The 25,406-nt window shown below is 44.8% G+C and overlaps 1 protein-coding gene across 3 annotated transcripts in view; it reads left to right on the forward strand.

The window, feature by feature from the left end:
• The window catches only part of LOC146772949 (SLAM family member 5-like), a 408,736-nt gene that overhangs the window by 179,834 nt on the left and 203,496 nt on the right, over positions 1 to 25,406 (forward strand). For all 3 annotated transcript variants that reach the window (XM_085637738.1, XM_085637739.1, XM_085637740.1), the window contains one exon: positions 12,924 to 13,073. In XM_085637738.1, coding sequence (XP_085493864.1) covers positions 12,924 to 13,073 — 150 coding nt within the window. The remainder of the gene's footprint in view (positions 1 to 12,923; positions 13,074 to 25,406) is intronic.

Below are 25,406 nucleotides of genomic sequence, written 5' to 3' on the forward strand. Positions count from 1 at the left end.
TCCCTTCCCGTGGGTTCCCTCCTTCATCTGCTGGTCCATCCATGCCTTCCCTTTAAAGGCTTTCAGGGCCACCAGAGCCCTGACCTTCTCCAACATGGCCTGCAAATCTGCGCCCAGATCCGGTCCTGTGTCTTCTCTTGGCCTCTTACCGCCCTTTTTGGGGGGCTCTGGCTGCCCCTGCGGCTCCCTGAACTGTGCCAGTCGCCTTGCCTCTCTTCCAGTTGCCCCTCATCTTCCTGTCATCCCGTTGCTTGACCCCTGCTTCTTGCAGAGGGGTGGGGGGTGATGCAGCTACTGTAGTGAGTGATTATGAGGTGATTTTACAGCCCCAAAAACCAATTTGTGCCCAAGGGTTTTGTTCTGACCTGGCAAGGGTTCCTGCAAGTCCCAATTATTGTCCATACTGCCGGGTATTTATTCGGTTTGTTCAGTATTTCCTGACCGTGGGAGCAGAACAGTCCCCTTTAATGATCCGGGATCCTGCCCCTTTACATGTTGGCTGCCGGCCCCACCCTGCCCAGTCTCAGCATCCTTTGCATCTTGCTGATGCTCTAGCTGCCTTCTGTGGTGCTTCCCGCCTCCTGGGATCCTTGTAAGCCTTTTTTGGGGGGGGGAGGGTGCACACCAGTACCGTGCCCTTGGCTCCCTGCAGACGATCCACTGCCTCCGGCGTGTCGGGATCTTTTCCTGCCCTTCCGCCGGCCGTTCCAATGTTGTCACTCCTTTTCCGCCTTCTGCCTCGTTGGTACACACCGGCTGCGGCTTCAGCTCAATGCCGCGCCAGTTTTCGCAGTACCGCTGTGCCGACCGGGAAGTGGGAGCAAATTTCTTCTCCGCGGTGCCGCTTGGCCCAAGGACGCCCGCTGCCGCTGTTTCTTTTGAGTTCTCTTGCTGAGTTTCCACCACCTTCTCGCCTGGTTAGGTCCTCGTCCTGATGCTCCGACGCTGGACGACCCACCAGGTGACCTTCTCTTCTCTTCACTGCCGGGGTGTTTGTGATTTTCCTAGGAGCTCTCTGCCCCTTATTTAACCCCCCTGGGCCACTTGCCACTTCGTCCCCTAATTGGGGCACCGTGGCTTGCCCTGGGGTGACCAATCCTGATCGTCCCTTTTTCGTGGATGTCCGCGACAGAGTTTGGGGGGGGGCGTGTTTCCCGCCCCTGGCAGCGTTTGTACTGGGCCCCCATCGGGTCCGGCTTCACCTTCTACAGCTCGGGCTTCAACCGGCCCTTGTGTGAAAATGTCTTGTACTGAAGAAGTGGAGCTAAGCTCACATGTAACTCTATCGCATAAAATGAGTAAGATATAGAGAACCATTTATGATGTAATCAGAGGGCACAGTTTAGACGCCAGGTGTCACAGCGATTCCAACAGGACACATTTTCATTTGCTTTACTTTTCTTATCAAGTTCAGCATAATAGAGAACTCTTGCAAACCATTTCCTCAAAGTTGGTGCGGATGATTCTGTCCTGTCTCTTACGTCACAAAAATGCAAGGAAAATGTGTGTTTTTATTCAATGTTTCATCTTTACAGGGGATTCTGGGTAAGAAAACGTTAGGGGATCAATGCAAATCACAACTCCCGGGAAAGCCCCATGTGTCTAGTTTTCAGAAATGTCTGGGTTTGACAGGTTTGCCTACATGGTTGCCAACACCAGGAATAATTAGTACACTTACCGCAGTTATCAACATTGCCAAAATACGTTTTGGCCCGTTTCCTGTCGCGGGCACTTTGCCCACCCACACAAGTAAGGTTGCATTCTTATCAGGAGACCTGTTGTAACGTTTGGTGGTAGGAGATTTGTGCCAGCCCGGTGATCCCGCAACTTTCCCACAATAAAAGGTGAGGAAAATGTGACTTTTTAGCTACATTTGAGGTTTGCAGAAAATTCTGCGTTAGAAAACATTAAGGGATACACGCAAGTCACGAATGTCTGACAGAATATCGACAGACAGAAAATCGACCTACAAAAATATCGACACAAAAATATCGATGACAAGAATATCGAGATCCTATCTACACCATGGTAAGTACAAAAATATCGAAAATTAAATATAGAATGTCAAAAATATCGTTATTAAAAATATATAGGTGCCGATTAGGATCCTGGAAAAAATTTCCCCAACCCAATTGAATCTGGACTTTTTTCCGTACAAATGGTAAAAGCGCCGTACAAACTGCCAAGTACGATTCGTATGGGAAAAAGTCCATACGAATCGAATTGGGAAAATTCCCCCACACGTCCTCGGGTCGGGAAAAGTCTCCGACACGTCCCCGGACATTTTTACGTACAAATGGGAAAACTGAAGTCCCAATGCGCAATTACGATCCGTCCCATCCGTCCGATTGTACAACTGCATGGAAAAAAGACCGTCCGGAGCGAACTCCCATAGCATCCATGGAGATGTCCAAACAAGTGCCCGGTACGCGCCGTACCCCGCCCCCAGCCCCCCGTATGTACGGAGCGTACCCCCCAGCCCCCCGTATGTACGGGGCATACCCCTGTACCCCCCAGCCCCCCGTATGTACGGAGCGTACCCCTGTACCCCCCAGCCCCCCGTATGTACGGAGCGTACCCCCTGGGGGTCCGCACTGTACATACGGGGGCTGGGGGGTACAGGGGTATGCTCCGTACATACGGGGGGCTGGGGGGTACAGGGGTACGCCCCATACATACGGGGGGCTGGGGGGTACGCTCCGTACATACGGGGGGCTGGGGGGTACAGGGGTACGCCCCATACATACGGGGGGCTGGGGGGTACGCTCCGTACATACGGGGGGCTAGGGGGTACAGGGGTATGCCCCGTACATATGGGGGGCTGGGGGGTACAGTGGTATGCCCCGTACATACGGGGGGCTGGGGGGTACGCTCCGTACATACGGGGGACGGGGGGGGTATGGCACGTACCGGGCCCCCTAATCAGCTCGCATCGCCGCGTACTTAGCTTTTCCGGCACTTTTTGGGTGCCGTAAAAATATTCCCATCCGGACTGCAGTCGGTGCGAATCGTAATTGCTGGTATGTAAAAACATGCCTAACTCCGTCCGGACGTCACGTCCGCGGTGTCCCGGATCACATTTGTATGTATTTTTCTGTCGGTTGGTCTTTTTTCCGATTCGTACGGAAATGGTGTTTCCGTACGAATCGTAATTGCATGTTTGTAAAGTTTTACAACCCGGTACGAGTCGGACGGAGAAAACGCTCCAACCCACGGTTTGTACCGGGTTTTTCCAGGATCGTAATCGGCCCCAAAGTATTTTTTAGTTAAAAAAAATATGTAAAATAAACCAAATAATACTTATAAATAAAATAAACATAATTAAATATATGCTATAATGTTTAAAATTAATAATTAATATATATAATGTAATAAAACATTAATTAAACATATACATATAATATATAATATATATACTTACTTAATATTACATTTTAATAATTGTTTTAATAACTTATAACTTGTTAAAAATTATTATAAATTACAAATACATCATACACATAAAACAATAACATGAATAAAAATTAAATAATTATATATAACACATTTAAAAAATTACATTTAATTTGAATATTGTTAAAATTAATTATATATTACATTAGCTAAAATAATACAAAAAATATTAAATAACACCGACAATAAAACTACTACTCCAGCTCCAAAAAAAAACAGTAAAGAAAATGTTGGATAGCGTAGAGCTAAAAATTACTATTTCCACTCCAGGGAGTGTAACAATAGGGAAAGTGTTGGATAGCGTAGGGGTAAAAATTACTATTCCCACTCCAGAGAGTGCAACAGTAGGGAAAGTGTTGGATAGCGGAGGGGTAAAAATTACTATTCCAACTCCAGAGAGTGCAACAGTAGGGAAAGTGTTGGATAGCGTAGGGGTAAAAATTACTATTCCAACTCCACAGAGTGCAACAGTAGGGAAAGTGTTGGATAGCGTAGGGGTAAAAATTACTATTCCCACTCCAGAGAGTGCAACAGTAGGGAAAGTGTTGGATAGTGTAGGGGTAAAAATTACTATTCCCACTCCAGAGAGTGCAACAGTAGGGAAAGTGTTGGATAGCGTAGGGGTAAAAATTACTATTCCAACTCCAGAGAGTGCAACAGTAGGGAAAGTGTTGGATAGCGTAGGGGTAAAAATTACTATTTCCACTCCAGAGAGTGCAACAGTAGGGAAAGTGTTGGATAGTGTAGGGGTAAAAATTACTATTCCAACTCCACAGAGTGCAACAGTAGGGAAAGTGTTGGATAGCGACGGGGTAAAAATTACTATTCCAACTCCAAAGAGTGCAACAGAAGGGAAAGTGTTGGATAGCGTAGGGGTAAAAATTACTATTCCCACTCCAGAGAGTGCAACAGTAGGGAAAGTGTTGGATAGCGTAGGGGTAAAAATTACTATTCCAACTCCAGAGAATGCAACAGTACGGAAAGTGTTGGATAGCGTAGGGATAAAATTTACTATTCCAACTCCAGAGGGTGCAACAGTAGGGAAAGTGTTGGATAGCGTAGAAGTTAAAAATAACATAGTTATAAATAAAATAATTATTTAAAATAATTAGTGATTTAATTATTAAATAACTCAAAATTATTTACAAATACCAATAAATAATTATTACAAACATAACTACCAAAGAATAATTAATTAACAATACATTAATAATAAATACCAATAAATAATAATTTATAAATATTATTTACCAAATAATACATATTAAACGATAAAATATTTTTCATAACCAAAAACATATGAATTATTAAAAAGTAAATACCAATTAAAATATATTTAACCATTTAAAAAAATATATACCGCAAAATAATAATTATGAAACATTAATTTCCAATTAAAAAATATTGAACTATTACATATTTTTCATACGCCAAAATAATAAATATTACACATTAATTACCAATTAATAATTACTTATTAATATATTAATTAGAAATATCAACGCATAATATGTAATAATATTTAATTCACAATTAATGATTAATCAACAATTAATTATTTTTCATAACCAAAATATTATAATTTAAAATATTTATCAATTAATAATTACTGTCCAATTAATTAATTATCAATACCCAACAACTAATTTAATAATTACTTAATTAGATTTCAATTACTTCCAACACTATTCCCCTATAAACGCACGACACACTCCACTAATAAAATAATACACTTAACATAATTATCAATTAATCAACTAATTAAAACTAATTGCCAATTAATAAAAATTAATTACCAATTAATACTTAATTAACAATAATATAATTATCAATACCAATAAATGAAAATAAATTATTAATTAATTACAAATAAATTACTTCCCACCCTATTCCCCTATAAACCCACAACCCGCTACAGAACTTAAACGCAAAAATGTATTAATATCAATTTACAATTCCTAAAAATGTATAATTAATTCCATATAATTAAATTACTTCCCACCCTATTCCCCTATAAACCCACAACCCGCTACAGAACTTAAACGCAAAAAATAATTAAAATTAATTTATAATTACTAAAAATGTATAATTAATTCCATATAATTAAATTACTTCCCACCCTATTCCCCTATAAACCCACAACCCACTACGGTACTAAAACACAAAATTGACTTAAATAACCATTGTTAACATATAAAAATGTTATACATATATGTTAAAACCAGTAGAACACTTAACTAAAAACATATAACACATACATATTAACCCCTTCCCCGCTCATGACGGAACCACTCCGTCATGAGCCACGGTCGCGCTGTGCTCATGACGGAGTGGTTCCGTCATGCCGCGACTGTTGCCGGCCGCTCCTCCCACGCGGCGCTGTTTCCCCACCTGTGCGGGGGGACAATGCAACTGGGCGGAGTCATGACGGAACCACTCCGTCATGAGCACAGCTCAACCGTGGCTCATGACGGAGTGGCTCCGTCATGAGCACAGCGCCACCGCGCTGCCCCCCCACACCCCCCAGCGCTGCGGCGGAATTCCCGCCGCAGCGAAGGGGTTAAATACATAATAAAATACATAACAATAATATAAATATCGATATTAGTAACATCAATATTAGTAAAATCGATATATTTGATGTCGATATTACTAAGTTCGATATTACTAACATCGATATTAAAATACTTACCTTAGGATCGATATTCTGTCCATAGATATTATTGACATCGATATTCTGTCCCTTCGATATTTAAAACTCGATATTTGTGTAGGTAGATATTTTAGTTTCAATATTTTGGCTGCTCACCGCAAGTCACACCTACCTGGACTCCCCTGGGTATCTAGTTTTCAGAAATTTCTGTTTTGTAGGTTTCTCCAGATGGCCACCGAGCCCGGGACCAAAAACGTAGGTGCCTCCCTTGCACAACCAGGTCGTTTTGTGATAATTCTGATGTTTCCACAATATGTTTCCCTGTCACGGGCACTTGGCCCACCCTCACAAGTGAGGTAGCATTTTTATTGGGAGACCTGGTGGAAATCTAAGTGGTAGAAAATTTGGGCCTGTCTGGTCATCCCACAGCTGTCCCACACAGAAATGTGAGGAACAAATATGTTTTTGTCAATTATTCAAATTTACAAGGGCTTCTGGGTAAGTAAACATTGTGGGATCCACACAAAGCATATCACATATTATTTCCTTAGTGACCAGCTTCCAAAAGATATGAGGGCAGAAGTTGTTCACTACACAGACAGAGAATGCACTGACGGTAAAAAGCAAAAAAAATAAAAACATTATTGTACACCCATCCACTAGTCAATCACAAGCATACTGGTTGGATTTGGTAGTAAATGATTAATAAAAACATTCATTTACCAATGACTTTGTGAAATCGAATCTGCAAAAGTAATTTTTAATAATTTTGACATCAGATCAGAGAACCACTGACTTACAGCTCGTGAGCTGTAAAGTCACGTCAAGGCACCAACCGCTAACAGTCCATTCACACACCCTCCATTAGTTACACACAGAAAACCATTCATGCTGCCAGCTGTGGGCCCAACACAGTCCAACACTTACATTCACAATTAGCTCCATTCAAGAGCTCCATCACACCACCAAGCACCCGAACATTAGACAACTGACAAACACACCTCAAGCAAGTCAATACAAATACTTGCTACCAGACAGCAACACATCGGTAGTGCACGCACACCGCCAGCCAAGCACCAGTCCATGCACACTGCCAGCTGAGCGAAGTCTACACTTACTTCCAACCAAGCACTAGTCCACACACCCACCCAGCCAGGCACCAGTCCACACACACCACCGGTCACACACACCTCCAGCCAAAAGCCAGTCCACGCACAACACCAGCCAAGCACCAGTCCATGTACATCATCAGCCAAGCACCAGTTAATGCACACCCCAACCGAGCACCAGTCCACACACACACCACCATCCAAATGCCAGCCACACACATTGCCAGCCAGAAGCCAGTCCACACACAGCGCTAGCTAAATCCCAAGTTCAGACACAGCATCAGCCAAATGGCAGTCCACACACACTGCCAGCCAAATGCCAGTAGACACACAGCCAGCCAAACGCCAGTGCACGCAGGCCGTCAGTTGAACTCCAGTTCACACACACATACAGAAACTTTTCTGTTTTCTAGTGGTTTTCTGCAGATGAGCCTACACATATGGCTGATTTGGTGCAGAATATGGCCAAAATATTTCCCCAATTACTGGGAGTGACCCTTTCCTAAGGGACCGCTCCCTGACATATCAATAACATCATCCCCGGTGTCTAGTAGTTTTCTGCCCCAATTTAAAGCAAATGGGCTGAAACATTGGGTCAGACAAAATAGTGTCTCCATTATGGGGAACATCCGTTGCCCAAGGGGCCGCTCCCCAACATATAAATAAAGAAAATCCCTGGTGTCTAGTGGCTTTCTATCCCCCTTAAGGGCAGATGGTCCTAAAAACATGGCCACTCTTCCCCCAGGGGGCAGAAAATGGCCAAAATATTGCCTCCATAATGGGGAGCATCCCTTGCCCAAGGGGGTGCTCCCGAACATGTAAATACTTGAAAGTCCTGGTGTCTAGTGGCTTTCTGCGCTCCCATGGGGGCAGATGGGCCCAAAAATATGGCCGATGTGCCCCTAGGAGGGCAGAAATTTGCCAAATCAATGCCCAACTTATGGGGAGCGACCCTTGCCCAAGGGGCTGCTCCCCTAGACAAAGTATACACAAATTTCCCCCCAAAACATCCCTGGTGGCTAGTTGGTGCATTTCTGCTGCATGATCACTGCCCTACCTCCAATCACACAGCAGGAATGCACAGCAAGGAGAAAGGGAAAACTCTTTGCTTCCCCCCTGCACCTTTTTTCCATCCCTGATCCTTCCCCAGAGGAAGACTCACTTTACCCCTTGGATGAAGTGGAAGCCATTTGCTTCCAGTGCATCCCCTGCCTGCTCTGATGACATGGGCACTTGCCGTGCGCACCAACGTCAACAGATTTCCAAGGGGGGCATTGGGGGTAGCAGTAAAAGTGCTTCCTGTCATAAGATAGAAATGTGTGCTCTTTTATATCGATATAGTTCAACCCAAACAGCTCCTACTGTCCCTCAAACGCACCCATCCTTTGTGAAACCAGCTTCCTAACATCTAGAGACCTGCAGCATTGAGAGAGGGCCAAACTTAATGGATTGATAAGATTAGGAGTTGCATGGACCGATCACCAATATACCCCAGGTCAGAACTGTCAGAGATGATTAGAGAAGTAGCAGTATATTTGTGGGAGGGATGCAGCTATGCCACAAAGCCCATACAAGTGATTTAAGAAACAGATACCAACATGACGTTTGGGCAGACCTCACGAAGAGGTATCAACCAGCCCCCAAGGCTACTCATGAAAGCAAAGGAAAAGTACTAGCCCTACTGCATACATCTTCTAGAAGCACACTGCCTCCTACCCTAAAAGTCCTGTTGATGCTGATCATGGACTGTCCGGCTTGATTAAAGGCAAGCAAATCCCAAAGGCAGCAAAGAAAAAGATACATGTTAGGGTGGACAATGTCAACAAGAGAATAGTGACCTTTGATTCCAAGATAGATTTTTTGTGACCAAGACCAACATGAGCATCATGTCTATGAAACAATAGATACAGGGCTTTCTGGTGGTAACAGAGCAGAAAAAGATGCAAGGTCCCAGGCCTTGGAATACCGAAGGTGTTTGCTGTCTTCAGATATCCATTTAGTGGAACAGGCCATCTGGTAAACTTGATAGATCCCGGTATTTATAATACATGGATGATTGGTGACTAGGATGGACAGTAATGAAGACCTTACAATGGTGGTTGTGTGCTTGTGTGCTTCCTTTATAACAAATGTGGAATTATACTCACAAGCTGTCTCTCTCAATTTGGCAAAAGTTATAAGGATGTCCACTAGAAAATCAGCCAAAGGTGGCAAGGTAGGGCTATGATTTAAAAGTATTTTAGGAAGACGGGATGCACATAGTAGTGGTGATGGCAGTGGCTGTCAAAGAGAGCTGGCTTTCCAAGGGCTCAGAATTCTGTTGTTTCCTGATCTGAACTTCACCACAATTTTGGTGGGGCTCCAGTGGCTCCCAATTCCAGCATGAGTCAAGTACAAATCCTATATGTAACTCTTGGGTTTTTGGGCACCACTGCACCAACTTGCATAGTCTTTGGAATCCTATGATCTTCTCACTGTCAGGTTTTCTGTTTACTCTTAGTCAGATGTCTGGGAGGTGGTGGTCATCATTTCTCATTTGTGGCTCTTATCTTGTGAACAAGTTTCCAGTGGCATCAGGTTGTTAAAATAAGCAGCCTCACCCATATATTCATATGTTTTCAATGGTAACACTGAGAAGTAACTAAGGTCTTGGTCCACCCTTTCTAAGTTCCTGAAAAAATAAAAGTAGGGGCACATTCATTTGATTCTTCATTTGCAAAACCACATATAAATGGTAGCAATCCATTGTTTGTAAGCCTCTGAAACGAAACTCAAACAATACAAAGACACAGGCTCAATACGTTTTTTGTAACTTTCAATGCACAGATTGCCTCAGGGCCACATTTATTATTGGGCAGAGAGCAAACCTGGTCTACCAGGTAAGTGAAAGCCTTGCCCCAGTCCCCAGTGGAGGACCATGACCCCAGTTTCACACCATATCAGTGGTGGATTTCTTGATCATAAGTTTATACATGAGTGCAGCGAATACACTTTGGCAAAACTGAGCGGCAGGCCTAACACTAGCCTACCCTTCCATGAACACTAAAAACCCTTTATTACTCCCTGACACTATCCTTCCCTCAACCTTAAAATTCGGTACTACCCCTTAATGATACCCTTCCCAGAACCCTAAAACCCATTAGTTCTACCATTCTCTGGATCCTGAAAACCCCTTTCCACCACTTAGCGCCATTCATCCTCAAACACTAAAAACTCTTTTCCCTTACCTTGAATCCTATACAATGTACTTTAAAGTAATGCGTTGTAACTTACCTTATTGAAACTGGAGATGAATTGATAAAAAAATTTGTTTTCAGTGTTGTGACATCTGCGTTGTAATGGAGTATTGTCAAAACGTTTTTCTTTTCATTTGCAGCTGGAATTGAAAATGCTAATTTTGATTTACTTTATTAGTTTTACATATGCACAGTGTGTTCATGCTCTACCCAGTAATGTAACGGTACACTTTAAAGTAGTTTTAATAGTTTGCATGAAGCATGTGATAAGTATAAAAAATGGGGCATATTTACAAGCCCCTATCGCCACAGGAGCGTCACTTTTAACGAGGGGCTTTGCCTTATTTACAGGGCAGCATTATTAACGCTGCGTTGTATATAAGGCCTCCTTTCACGCTATACTTAGCGTGACAGGGGTGGGCAATGGGTGTTGCTGTGGGCGTACCGCAGCAACACCCATTGATTTAGACGCTGTCCCCCTATTTACAAGGGTGGTGTAAAAAAGGAGGCAGCGCCAAAATTAAAACCAGGGAAAACCTGGTTTTAACATGGCGAAACAAGGAGAATTGTTTCATTTCTCCCCATTTTTGCTCTTTCTATGTGTGTTGCATTTTTGCACCCCATGAATAATTGTTTATGTGCAGGAAGGTGTACCTTCATGCACGTAAACAGTCATTTAAAAAAATGATGGTTTGTAACTTCTAAGTGTGCTGCACAATGCAGCACACATAGGAGTTACGAATAGTCACTCCGGATTGTTTATGTGCAGGAAGGGACATTTTCCTGCACATAAACGATCATTGCCTCAACGCAGGCACCCTTGCACTATGGTGTAAGGGTGCCTGCGTTGGTGCTAGGTGGTTGATTTTAGCGCCAGCGCAGGGAGAAACGCTGGGGTGCACTGTATTTTTGTGAATACAGCGCATCCCTGCATTTCTAAAGTGACAGAGTTCCGGCGTTAGCAATTTTGAAGCTAACCCGCGCTCTGCCACTTGCTTGTAAATATTCCCCAATGTTACATAAACACACTATTAGGGAAAACGATTCCTAAAATGAGCTGCATGAATTGCACACAGGATGGAATAATTTGTACACATAACATGCCCCACTCCAGACTGATTCTCTGCACAACCCGGAACTTAGGCTGTGCTTAATTTGTACAAAAAGAAAGAGTGGCAGTGTCCAATGCTCTGCTGAGAAGCTCACGGACGCTGCTTTTGAATGTCAGCGCCCGAATAACAAGGCTGTGGGGACCTGAATCCACCCAGGCCTCTTTATTCCACTGCCAGACAGGCCCCGCGCCTTTATCTCACTATTGTGAGTTCCTGATTCCTCACTTTGTGACGGGTTTTTTCTGCCTTTCTCTTCCTCCTTCTTTCCCTGTCGTGTGTTTCCCCCCTTCTGCCCTTGGAAAATGTCTGAAGCAGAAAAATAGATGCAGGTCCCCAAAAATGAGTGCGGGTGACCCCCACCGGCAACCGCTGGCTCAAATTAAGCACTAATTTAGGCAATGCCATTTTACCTTTAACTGAATCATAAAAGATGACTGATGCTGGTTTCTAGGCAGATGCAGAACTTTTAAATTCAAAGTCCATAACTTGAATCAAGCTTGAAAGGTATAAGGAAGCAGTTTCTAATTGGAGTAGGGTTTATGTGTGTGTTGGGAGGTGTGGCCATCCTGCAGGAACTAGACAGAGATCGTAATACATGTTTCACATAGGCGCCTTAATATCCATCATTTTGCAATGACATTTACTCACTGTTGACAAAAACGACCCACGAGCTTGTGCCCTAGACGTGTAGTGAAAAGCTTTAAATAACTGCGCTATTATAAAGAAATAAGTCGGGGTCCAGAGTTTTTCTTAGGACCCCCCGCTGCTGCTGCTGAAAGCATGGGTTGCCAAATACCAGGGCTGTCTATCATTGATGCCACCCCAAGCTTCTTTCTGTGCCACTCTGCTCTCTGTCTCTTTATCTCACCCATGCCAGTTCTATTTTATCCTTGTGCCCCCTTGTTATTACTCTTTTCCTTTAACATTTGCGCTTTATTTCTCCCTTTCCTGTTTTTCTGTTTCTTGGTCTGGTTCAGGGCGTGAAGAGGAAATAGAAAGTCCTGGTCAATTAAAAAGCGTGCTGGTGCCCACCACCTGCAACCACCAGCACAAATTAAGCACATAGATTGCTGCACAGCCATAAGGTCCCATCTGGAAATCTCTAGGGTGTGGGTTTTACTTTATTGTGTTGATGTTTTCTTTGTGTGACACGTTTATTAATGCGAGCAATTTGTTTTCCAACTAGTGAACAGAGAATTACTATCTTTTTATAGATTCAACAAATCTAGTGAAGCATGTTCAATCTTGCGTCTTCTTTTAAGACCAGACACTCTAATTGGTTAATTTTCGAAATGTTTCAGCTGAGATCAACTAAAGCACGCCCTTTTTAAAAACTCATTTGCTTGTCTTTTCTGTAAAGGGTTCAATCATTCAAATTGCGAGTCTTCCAGTGCTCTTGAGGAGAAAAACGTTTATAGACATAGAAGAAACGTCGCCGTGGGCGTCGTTGTTTGTCTGGTTCCTCTTCTCGCCGTTGCATCCCTGATATGCTGGTATAAAAGAAAAAAAGGTAAGAAATTATATTATTTGAAATAGAAGTGGCTATCGAATCGTAGGAGTCGGGTATTGGACTGTGGCAGCTTCTACTAACTGTCAAATATTGTCGAAGAATATATCAACCTGTCAGTCACATAAACTCAATCTAGATCTGCTGAGTCATAACATAGTCCAAATAGAAATTCTTACATTTTGAATTGATAGGAATAGATTTGTAATGGCCTACGCACACAATCCAATCTGTTATTCGGAAATTGTAAATGATCTAGCACAGAGAAACTTGCATGCCTACTGATACAAACGCATGAGTAACTCGCACAGCTTTGGTCCCAACACACTGTTGGAGGCATGTGACCCATCTTAAAAAAAAAAAATGATTACATTTGTAGATTTACATAGCGCGCCTATCACCCATGAGGGTATCCAGGCGCTGTCGATGGGTATGGGACGATTAGGGATTGGCCCAGAATCACCGGATGTTGAGCCGATGGCGATACTCGAACTTGGATCCCAGCTCCGGAGTGGGCAGCTCTGGCCGCTGTGCTACATTCTCTCCCAAACAGGACAATTTGATTCACCAGAAGATTGCAAAATGGGCTAAATCTGAATGGATCACAACGTTTAAACTGGCTGCCGATTGTAAGTGTGAGTTTTTGATAATGAAGTCTGATGAAGTACTTAGGTTCTTCCTGACATTACTGTTGGAAATTACCATCTTTCGCGTGATATTCCTCCAGATGTTTGCCTTCTTCTGCTGAACCCTTTTTTGTTGGCATTAGGATCTGGCACACTTTACTCCTGCAAACCTGTGGTAGAGTGCTTTTAAACATGGTGGAAGTGGCATACACCTAAATTAAGATGAACTCTGAAAAGGACACGGAAAGATCCGATCCTGCACAGTGCACAGCAGATGTCCTTGAGGTTTCAATAGATCATCAATATTTAAACACAAATTATTCAAAAATCCTCAACACTTAATCACTTGTTGATTAATAACAGCAATATTGTGTATTGATACATAAATACAACGATATATTCAGAATCATCATTAATAACGAACGATATCAAAGTTGAAACAATATCATGTGTTCTACAATTGTCACTTGATTGGTTTGATACATCTCAAAACCAGACATTAACAGAAGACCCAATGCATTTTGGGTATACAACCCTTCTTCAGGGGTACAAATTAATCTCAAAACAGTTTATTAGCAGCCTCCTGTAGGAACTACAAAAGTAAAAAACGAAAGAGACAGTGTCAATGTTTCATGTTGATGAACGAATCAGACAACAGAACATATCATGTGAAAAAAGAATTTGCACAGTCGAAAAAAACGATACCTGAAGTTAAGAAGAAAAGATTCAAATAGGGACAAAAAATGGTATGTGTGTGAGAAAACCAAACATGCTTGAGAGTAGTTCATACTGAATGCTGCTAATCCTACTACATCACATGCACTGTCATAAACTGTTTTGAGATTTGTATTTCATTACTGTTTGTGCTGCATAAATATTTTATACATGGCCTCTGAATCAAGACTGACTGCCTTTGGGCCAAGCTACCAGACGATTATACACTGGTTTATTTAGTGACTTTTCTATTTCACCTCGAAAAGGATTGTGATTATTATTTGAGGTGTATTCTCACCTCCTCAACTAATACAGGATTTTCCCTCAACACAGAAAGCAAGGTGGATATTGTTTGTGGTAAGAACATATTTAAAGAAAACACTCAACAACTTTTAAGAGTAATGTGATGTTAGAGATGAGGTCGCTAGTTGGCAGAGGTATGCACCTTGTCCAAGAAGGGACCACCACTCTAGTCAGGGTAAGTCAGATACACTCTAAATTAACCTGTGCTCACCCTCTGGTAGCTTGGCACAGAGCAGGCAGGATTAACTTAAAAGGGCAATGTATACATTATTTGTGCAACACTTATCAAAGTAAAACAGTGACAAACACCAAACAAAACAATCTACACCCAGTTAGAGCTTGATTTATTGAACAAAATGAGACCACAACAACACAAATCCAATAAATAGAACCAGAGCTATGACATTATAAAGGTTTACGTAAAACTAGGGCATAAAAGCACAAAGCACCAACTGTGGTTATCTGGACGCGCCAGACCGGGACAAAATCACAAGTTCAGCTCAACCGTGATGGAGTGCAGGCTTGCTACAGGGACCCACTTGGTCCCACTGAACACAGTACTATAAATCCTGGTGCGTGGTCGGCATGGCGTTGCTTTGCGTTGATTCCGATGAGGTCCACAGAAGGAAAAGCACCTTAGTCCCACTTCTAAGGGTTCAAAACTGAGTTGGCACCACTTGGCAATGTAGGACTCACAGCTGGCAGAATCCAGGTGGTGGATGTAGAGTTGTAGGCAGTCTTTAATGTCCCTAAGACTGCAGAACACGAGGCATGTAGTGAAGCCGTTTGAGTGACACTGTGTTCAAGTGGTGAACGTCCTATCTTTCTCACCCAGGCAGAAAGCAGCAGGCAGGGCAGCAGAGCAGAAAAGCAGTTCTGTCAGAGCATCAGTTGCACAGAGTCGGAGTCCTTCTGTAGCACAGTAGTCCTTCTTCCTGGCAGAATATCCACAGGTCCAGCGGTATACTGAAGAGTGGGTCTAAGAGTCCTAATTTTATACCCCGGGCCCTGCTCCTAGATGCTGGGAGAAGTTTCTGGAAAAGTTCTTGAAGTTCAGGGAGTTTCCTGCCTCCCCCGGCTCTAAACTGGCTACACCGACAATACAAAGGGGTATATTCACAAGAACGTGTGATAATTACCATAAGAGTAGCATGACACAACTTTCAATAATGCAGCACATCGTGGGAAAATAACCCTGTGACAACGTGGGATTCACAACAAGGCGGTACTATGCGATAGTCTGCCGAAACCGCGGAGAATTTCTGCGATGAAACCAGCTCGATGGAGATAAAAACACAAACCACAACACCAAAAAACCTGCGATGGGCCAAAGCGCGATGAGGAAATCAGCGATAAGCAGCGCCAGGCCTGCAACACACACCTGCCAGGTGGCAAAAATCTCAATAAAAGCAGAAAAAACACCCACACACAAACTGACCTACACCCAAGCACCATGGTGGCAGCCGGAGCAGGCACAGAGGACAAGCGCAGCCCCACAAGCACCCCGGACAACCAGCCCGGGACATCGGGGACAGGGAAGGGCAAGGACAAGAAGACGAGGAAGACGAAGTTCAGTCCGCAGGCGAACTGGATCATAGTCACTGAGGTGATGGTACACCATCAACAATTCTTTGTCACCCCCAACGTGTCACTGGGCACCAAAACTGCAATATGGTGGGACATCGTCAACAAGGTGAATTCCGTCAGAGAGCACAAGCGGACACTGGACGACATCAAGAGGCGATGGAACAACATCAAGCGGAAGACCAAGGAGAAGCTCTCCGCCAACCAGAAGGCAGCAACGCAGACCTGAGGTGGGGGCCCAGTGCTACAGCTGGAGCTGTATGACATGGAGGAGCTGGTGTCGACAGTCATCAGTGTGGAGACTGTGGCCAGAGTCGGGGGACCGGACAATGCTTGACAGGACACAACACAACCGCAACAGGGTGAGTGACCACCAGGTACTGGGGGGACGGGGGTAGATGGGCACAATGGCACACATGCACAATCAAGTAGGCCACAGTACACACCCACAAAGACACTGGGTCATCGCCCAGATCCACAGACTGTCACAATGTACAATGCCATGCTGTCAGAATGTCAACCTGTACCATGCGTCTACACACATGTGCACACATTGTAATACACCATCTCCCCTTCACATCGCAGGGGCACCATCAACAGCTCCTGTAGAGCAGTCCCAGCCACTCTTTACGGATGACAAGGAGGACAACGCCAGCATCGACACCCAAACCATCCAAGACATCATTGACCTCATCCGCCACTCACCTCCAGGCTCAGGGCAGCCCAGCTACATCGATAAGACCCCACCCACCACCCAAACCACCCAGCAGGAGGCACCCACAGCCCCAGCACCCTCCCAAGACATCCAGGAACAACACATGGCCTTCCAACACCGTGTGCTGGAGTGCCAGATGGAGACGGCTGAGCAGGTGCGGGTGGGCTTCGGCATCATGGCTGCCAAACTGGACACCATCCTTGGGTGTCTATGTCTGCCCCATGGTCTCCAACGAGCCCTGACTAACATCGCTGGAGTCATGACGCGGAGAGAAGAACACCTGTCCGCTCAGAGTAGCTCCAGCGATGCCATCGGTGAGCTGGCACACATACGGAGGCTCATGGAGGACATGGTGCGGATGGAGGCGGAAAGGATGGCAGCCACTGCTGCACATCATCGAAATGTAGCTGGTATCTATCATGCCCTATCGACCTCTACCATGGCATTGCCGCCACAAGGCGTGGCGCAGAAGAATGCTGCTGCCCCCACACCATCCACATCCTGCCCCCTGGTGTGTCAGTACCACCAAGTGCGGCAACCGGATCCACTCAGGCCCCTGATGTGTCAGTGGCACACAGTGCAGCAGCGGGTTCTGCAACACCCACAGGTGGGGGAGGGCACACACCCAGGGAGGAGGACACAGATGGGATTGTGGTCCGAAGGACCAGGCACTAGCATTCATTACCGCAACCTGGCCTGTTTCTGCTTGGTACCACACATGGCCTCATGACCTTACACTGACCTACGACACACTGCGATGTACTCACCATGGACCGCGACGTGGACTGCCACTTCCGGATTGGTGACCAATGACATGGCGACCAGGCTGCGGATTGTACCCTTCCCTTCAGCAGGACTTGTCATCCACGGATGGACTCTGGCTGGCCCTCCACGGGCCCATATTGTGTAGTGTGCTGGGCATTGCCCTGAACCGCTCCAGCTGCAGAACTGCCCTGGATGTGCAATAAACATCCACTGACGCACTGCTTTTTTTCACGTCTTTCAGCAGTCATGTATGCATGTGTGGATGAATGTACGGGCAGTGATTACCCTTGCGTCTATGATGCTCATCCTGTGGGATGCCAGTCAGAGGGTGCTACATTGCATTTTGTGTACCGGGTCCCGTGGACACTACAACAGGGACACATGCATCACTCACTTCCATGTCCGGACATGTACTGAACCACGCCCATAGCCGACGTGTCATTGTGGCAAGCCCTGCGCTGTCCCGGCATACTGTAGGCCAGACCACTCCACTTACGCTCAGAGGGGAGGCACACATAACTACCTGCCGCAGGCGTACTCGCTGGTTGTGTGCAGGTCACTGGTCTAGTTGTCAGCATGTCACAGCCACTCCCTGATGGCAGGTTTGCGTGCACACTACACCCATACGGCACAGGCGTCACAGGCCATGTGACTCCGCCAACAAAAGGGGCCGAAGACATCACATTCTCCTCTGACCGTGGCGACTGGATGAGGGACGCCACGGTTCACAATCATGAAGGGCCCAAGAGTTTTATTGTGCAGAGGGTTGGTGGCAACCCAGGCCTGCGTATGGCATGGGCCGACCACCATGTGGCGCTGACTGGGGTTGCACTGGGTTAGTGGCAACAGAGGCGTGCATAAGGCATGGGCCTACCACCACGTGGCGCTGACTGGGGTTGCACAGGGTTAGTCGCATCCGGTGCATTGCGGCAGGCACTGGCACCCCGCCACTGGACGGTGACTTTGGGTGCACTGAGTCAGTGGCACCTTAAGTGGCTGAGGGGGTGGGCACCCTGCGATGATGCCCCGTCCCGGCGGTCCGGGCAACTCAGGTTTCATGTGCCCTGCTGGACTGCAGTGTAGGCCAGAGCCAGCGGGCAGCACAGGCCTACCGCCTTGTGGCCTTGCTTCGGGGTCACAGACTTTGTGGCACCCATTGGGCGGATTGTGTGTGCAAAATACACACAATTGATGTAGGTAATGCTGAACAAATCAAAACTGAGCGGGTGTGCAGCCTGCAATGTTGCCGGGTGCACTGGTATGTCCTCTGCCATGGAATATTCATGACCCAGCACCAAACGTGAGACCTGGTGGCCTGCGGAGCGTGGCTGCATGGTGTGGAGGGTGCCATGTCCGCGGGCCCCGGGATTGTGGCTTGCAGCGGCACGTGGTGGAACATCCAGTCTACACGCCGATGGCAGAAGGTGAGCATTGAGGCCTGGGTGTGCATGGGCGGGCATGCTCCGTCGGCGGCGGGCGTGCAGACGCTGTTGTCTTGTGCAAGTGTGTGTACTGTGCCAGTTATGTATCTGGACTCTGTTTCAGATGACGGCTCTGACTCAGATGTGTGTCCTAGTGTACTGCCCTACATACCTGCACGTGGTTGGAGACACACCGGTGGCCGCAGGTGAGTAGTGTGGCCTGGGTGTGCAGGGGCGGCTCTCTCTCTTTCTCTCTCTCTCTCTCTCTTCTTCTCTCTCTCTCTCTCTCTCTCTTTCACTCTCTTCTTCTCTCTCTCTCTCTCTCTCTCTCTCTCTCCCGCTCTTCTTCTCTCTTTCTCTCTCTCTCTATCCCTCCCTTCTTCTCTCTCTTTCTCTCTCTCTCTCTCTCTCTCTCCCTCTCTTCTTCGCTCTCTCTCTCCCTCTCTCTCTCTCTCCCTCTCCCTCTATTCTTCTCTCCCTCTCTCTCTCCCTTCTTCTATCTCTCCCTTCTTCTCTCTCTCCCTATCTTCTTCTCTCTCTCTGTCTCTCCCTCTTTTCCTCTCTCTCTCTCCTTCACTCTATCTCTCTGTCCTTTGATGTGTGCAGGACACACCTCCTCATCATGTTTTTTGTCTTGCAGGCTGTGCGACTGTCCCGCGGGGAGCCGCCATGTGTCTTCATTTATTTTCGGTGTTCATGTTAATAAAGTTTTATTTGTTTCTTTGAAAGAGAATGTGTGATGCTCATTTCTGTGACAACACATGCATTTCAACTGTTGTGATTGTGCGACATCATGCAGAATATATTGTACATGTTTTTGTGTAGCTGATGTGGCATGTCTTTGCTGGGGGGCTAGGAAGGGGTGGTCTGGGGCTGGTGTCAGTGGGTGTTGTGGCCCTCTTGGGTGTCCGGGCCGCATGATGGGGGGCTCCATGGCATCTGTTGCCCTTTCGATGTGGCCCTGGGCTAGTCTCCCTTTTGTTGTGCAGGCTGCCATCCGACTTTACACCAGGTCAGAGCAGGTGTAGATTTCCTGGTGCTAACGCGCCTTATCGCCTGTTTTGTGTTTTTATTGCAGTTCTGTCTGGTCGTTGAGAATGTTGAGGTGTGGTGTGGTCGCGGCTTTTGGCATGGGAACGCCTACTCTGCATCTCATTAGAGATAGTTGCAGTGCTCCTCTGTGGTGCTGTGGGCTAAAAGCACCAGCTTGTGAATGGGGAGGTACATTTATCGGCACTTTGGCTGCAATAAAGTGCCGATGACTCGACGATAAATCCTTGTGAATATTGCCCAAAGTTTTTAAGAGCATTGTGTGGAGTCAGGGAACAGCCTATTCTGGTGCAAGTGGGGTTGTGCTTAGCTTCGCCCCACTATCAAGCCAGTTAATGCACCATTCAGGCTTGATATATATATATATCTCGTAGCTATGCAAAGGTTAGAGCCTACTTTGAGTGTAAAATTCACATAAAAAAAATGTTAGCTAAAGATGTATAGCTCGCCTTTTCTGAGGAGCACACTATATTGTAGTCTTAATAAAAAAAATTTGAGAAAAAATACTGTCACTGGAATTAACTGCTACAAATTGCAAGATAAAAAAATTCATCCGAAATAATACTTCCTGGATAACCTCACATCCAACCTTTTTTATCAAGCATTAAACCTATTATGGGTACAACTTGCCAACATCAACAATTCGTGCGTTTCTACGAAAAAGAATTGATACATGCCAAATGGTCGCAGCAGCAGTGTAAACCACCACCCACCCACCCACACAAAACCACAGGCAGGGTTTAGAATTCAGGAAGCAGCAGTGTGAAAAGGTTGATAACACATACAGCAAACGCAACAGCAGTGCACATTTCCTTAATGTTCACAGATGAATAAGGGCCTTTCAAAAACAAACTCTCACTTTGAGATTTTGTTTTCGATAAACAAAATTGTCAACTGTTTGGTTTACAGTCATCAAAACTGGCAGCAGCTATGCACCAAACTTTTAGTACATTGAAACGAAACACTGTGATGGTGGCTCCTTTCAATGTACAATGATGATTGAAGGGCTGGAGGTCATCTCTGAATTTGACAGGGGACTACCCACGGGTTCATGGAGCTAATGTCCTCTGCCATCTTGACAGACAACATTCCATCTGTCACACTTTAAATCAGGCTCAAAGTGCAGAAGGATCGAGGCTGTAAGTATCTGTCAGATTGTGTTTGAGAGTATGTGCGTGTGTGAGAGAGAGAGAGCTAGATAGAGGGAGATTTGTTTGTGAGGGTGCAATGTTGCATGTAATAACACACCGGTATTTATAATGGTGTGGGTGTGTGAAGGTGTGTATGTTAGGGCATGTCTGTTCATTGGATGTGTGTTGGTGTGGTGTTGTGTTGTGCATGATGGTGTGTGTCTATGTAATGTTGGGTTTGGTATTTTGGCATGCAAATTTGTGTAAACATACAAAGTGCATATGAGTCTCTGCTTCTTTTCTCTTGGTAAAGCATGATGATGTCACCAGGGTTAGGTTTACCCTATAAATATCCTCAAGTGATGATATAAAGAATGTAATTATTCAATATTGTTGGATAGTGTTTATTGGTAGTGATGAATAGTGTCTTACCACTAAAAACAAGGCCATGAAAAACACTACAAAAGTTTCAGTTAGGGTCTTAATAAATTATTCCCTATCTGAACCCTTGGTAGCTGGCAACAAGCAGTCAGGCTTAACTTTGGAAACAGGTGTGTAAAGCACACACAATTAAAATTCAACACCAATTTATAAAAATGGATTTTATTTTCATGAACAAAGAGACACCAAATTGAGAAAGATCCAATGTAGTGAACAGGAGATATGCATTTTTAAAGAATAAACACGTTCTAGTGCTTAAAAACCAATAGCGTCAAATTTGGACATCAGGTTGCACTTCGCCTGGACAATGTCAAAGTTTAAGGCCAAACGTGATGGAGCCCTGGTTGGATACACTAAGCTGGAGCCCTTAGTCAAAATTTTACCTTTGCACTAAGTCTTTTTTCTGGAGTTCTTTCTCTCGATGTTGAGCGAGGCTCCTCTTTAGGCTGGATTCGTGTCAACGTCATCAGCTTGATTTTCTTCGAGGCCCGATGAAATTCTGGAAGTCTGGCACTCCAGAGCTTTCAGCAGGACGAACCTGAAATCCAGGCCGGGTATTTATTGAAGACTTGAATGCCAACATCGAATCGGTCAGCTTATGGAACTTTTTACTAAAAAAGTTCTCAAACTTCACCAAACTTCTGGATCTTCTTCCAGAAGTTCTCATTGAGGATTCAAAGTGTCAACAACACCAATACATGGGTCTAGAATCTATGAGATGGTTCTTGGGATATTGGGACAACAATTACACACTCCAGGATGGGGACCTCTTGGTGGAGATGATGCAGGTGGACTCAGTTAACCTGTAGTTTGCAGGGAGTGCACTTGTTAATCCTTCTTGAAGCAAGGCAAGGTCATAAGGGCTGTAGTCCCAGAATGTGCAGCAGGTGCAGTCATTCAAAGTGCAGACCTTTGGGGTGCAGATCAGGTTTCCAGCAGGGCACTCCTTCTTCTCCTTGTAGTTTCAGGCAGCAGATCTGAGTTGCTTGCCAACTCTTCCATATGTATGCAGTGTTCCTGGGCGTCAAACAGGGGGCACTCATGACCAATGTGGGGCAGGGTGCCACCCAGGTGTATGACCACTTCCTCTAAAGTGTGGCATATTCTTGCCCCAGAAAGCACTCTTCTCCCAAAATCCAAAATGAAGAAAGTCTCTCCTTGGAGGTTGGGTAAGGCTAAGCCAACCCACTGATATTGCTAAGATTCCCTAACACTCCCCTTCAATTCCCTTCCCTAATCTAATTACAGGGGCTCCTGTGTGGATGTGGTTGCAGGATGTGGAGTGAGCTGTCCCAAAGTGCAATTCTCCCTTTGAAGACCAGTTTCGTCCTCCACCTCTTTCGTGCCTGTAGCTTCTGCAGCTGCAGTTCTCCTCCCACAGGAAGTCCACTGTCTTGCTAGCAGGCTAATTCACACCTCATTAAGACAGCTTGACTCAGCCTGGCAGAAGCTAGCCAATCAGGAGAGGGCAGGTGGAAGGCTGGATTTTGGCTTACAGAAAAGAAAGTTTAATAACTTATTTTCTGTAAACGTTATCATACATTAAACTGTGGCAAGTTGTTGGATTTATCCTAACTAACATTTTAATACCTTGAATGGCTTTATAGCTTGCTCCTGTCAATATTTATACTTGAATAATAACATAATAATAAAATATTCAAATGTTACCCTATTGAGCCATTTTTGCTACAATGGGAGAAAAACTAAATTGGCAGGTTTTCCCTCACCAGGGCTTATGAAAGATCTTTCGCAATGTCCCTGTTTATAGTTACAAGGCACCCTACCCCTGGTGCACTTAGGGGAGACTTTATGGGCGTGACTTATATGTAATAATAAGGTAATTTGAGACTTTGGAAATACCTTTAAATCCAAAGGCGAATTTGCATATACTTTAATTTTAAAGACTGTCTGCAAAGCAGGGCTACCTTTAAATTGACTGCAGGCCACACAGCAGTCACACTCCAGTGCAGAAAATCTACTCGGCCTTTAAACAACCTTGCCCTATTATATACTAGAGACTTATAGTTAGTTTGAATACCCCTTGCCTTATTACATACTATGGACCTACAGGGGTCTGTCATTGCCGATTGTATTTATACCTAACCACCATTTGCCTTTAAAGCAGAGCACTGGCCCTGGGTCTGGTAAACAGAGCCCAGGGCACAATCAGAGTCAGTTACTACCAGTACCAATCAAAAAGTGGGGTTGATCAGGAACAAAAGGATGACTTTCTCACAGATATCAATGTGAAATGCCCATCTTCTTGGCAAACCATTTAAAAGCGTATATGAAAATGACAGTATGCTGCACTTTTTGATTTGAACATTTGCAGGGATATAATTGACAATCCACGGAGCTGTGTTTTACCAGGGGTAAAATATTTAGATAAAGCAGGAGATTCCTCATGGGAACTGTCATTGGCAATGGGAAATATTTCTTTACATCTAGGCTGTCAAAATATAAGGAGAAAAACAGTGAGTGTGGTTATTTTAGAGTGTAATATGCACAAACGTTTGTTGATGCTTTCTGACCCCACAATTTGGACACAAATAAATGCAAACACCACAACTGCACCTATTACTTCTAACAGAAATGTTTACACTCTCCTGACCTCTTCAACAGGTCTAAGATGATCATTGCTTTGGAACTAGTGTATATGCCGCAGAGCGGTGTGTCCCCGTGTATTGACTTTATGGAGTATGTTATATACACTTGTAACGCGCACAGATACTCCGAAGAGTGTCCCGGCGCGTACTTGGCACAGATCTCTCGCCAGATAGTTACAATATCTTTGATAAGCTTAAACTTTATCCGTTAGTAATAATTAGGGTCCGTTATTCTATGGAAAAAAGCCTGCTCTCAACACCCAATGCCAAAACATAACTGAAAGAAAATAAATCCGGTTCCACTGGAACAAGCAAAGTATGCAAATGACTGTCAAAATCTTCCCAAAAACATAGCTTCATATCCGGAAAATGCAGACCCCCCTGTTGATACAGTAGGTTTAGTAAGCTTATAGAGCAGCTCGCTCGCATATACCCCAAATAAAACTGCTGTAAACCCTCTCTAACTTCTTATAAAACACGTTTGGCACCCTTAACGGTATAGCTTGGAAAAGATACAAAAATTAAGGGAGGACATTCATTTTTATTACATTACATTGACTTATGATCCTTATTGGAAGCTTATTTCAAAACCACAGTGTTTGAATCACAGCCTTTAATAGGGTCTTCTGTTCAATTTAAAAATCTTGTCGATGTTGGCACTTAACTTAACACGCAAATAAGTAGTTGTATTTACTACTTCCGGTATTGATAAAGGGGCTTATATTTCAACAATAGCTGAGTTTTGGTTATTTCAATTTATAACCAGAGACTGACCCGAATTTCCCAGCCTCCTCCACTATACACTTCATAGCCTTTCCAGGTTCATCAGAGTATATTGCCACATCGTCCACATATGCACTGACCTTCAACTCATACCGACCTCCGGGACCACGCACCCAATTCAGCGAGGACATCGCCGACTTCGTCAGCCCGCATGCCCTCCCCTCCGCTGACTACATCCTCCTGGGGGACCTCAACTTC

Source organism: Triturus cristatus, chromosome 12, assembly GCF_964204655.1.
Source record: "Triturus cristatus chromosome 12, aTriCri1.1, whole genome shotgun sequence".
NCBI classification, from domain to species: domain Eukaryota; kingdom Metazoa; phylum Chordata; class Amphibia; order Caudata; family Salamandridae; genus Triturus; species Triturus cristatus.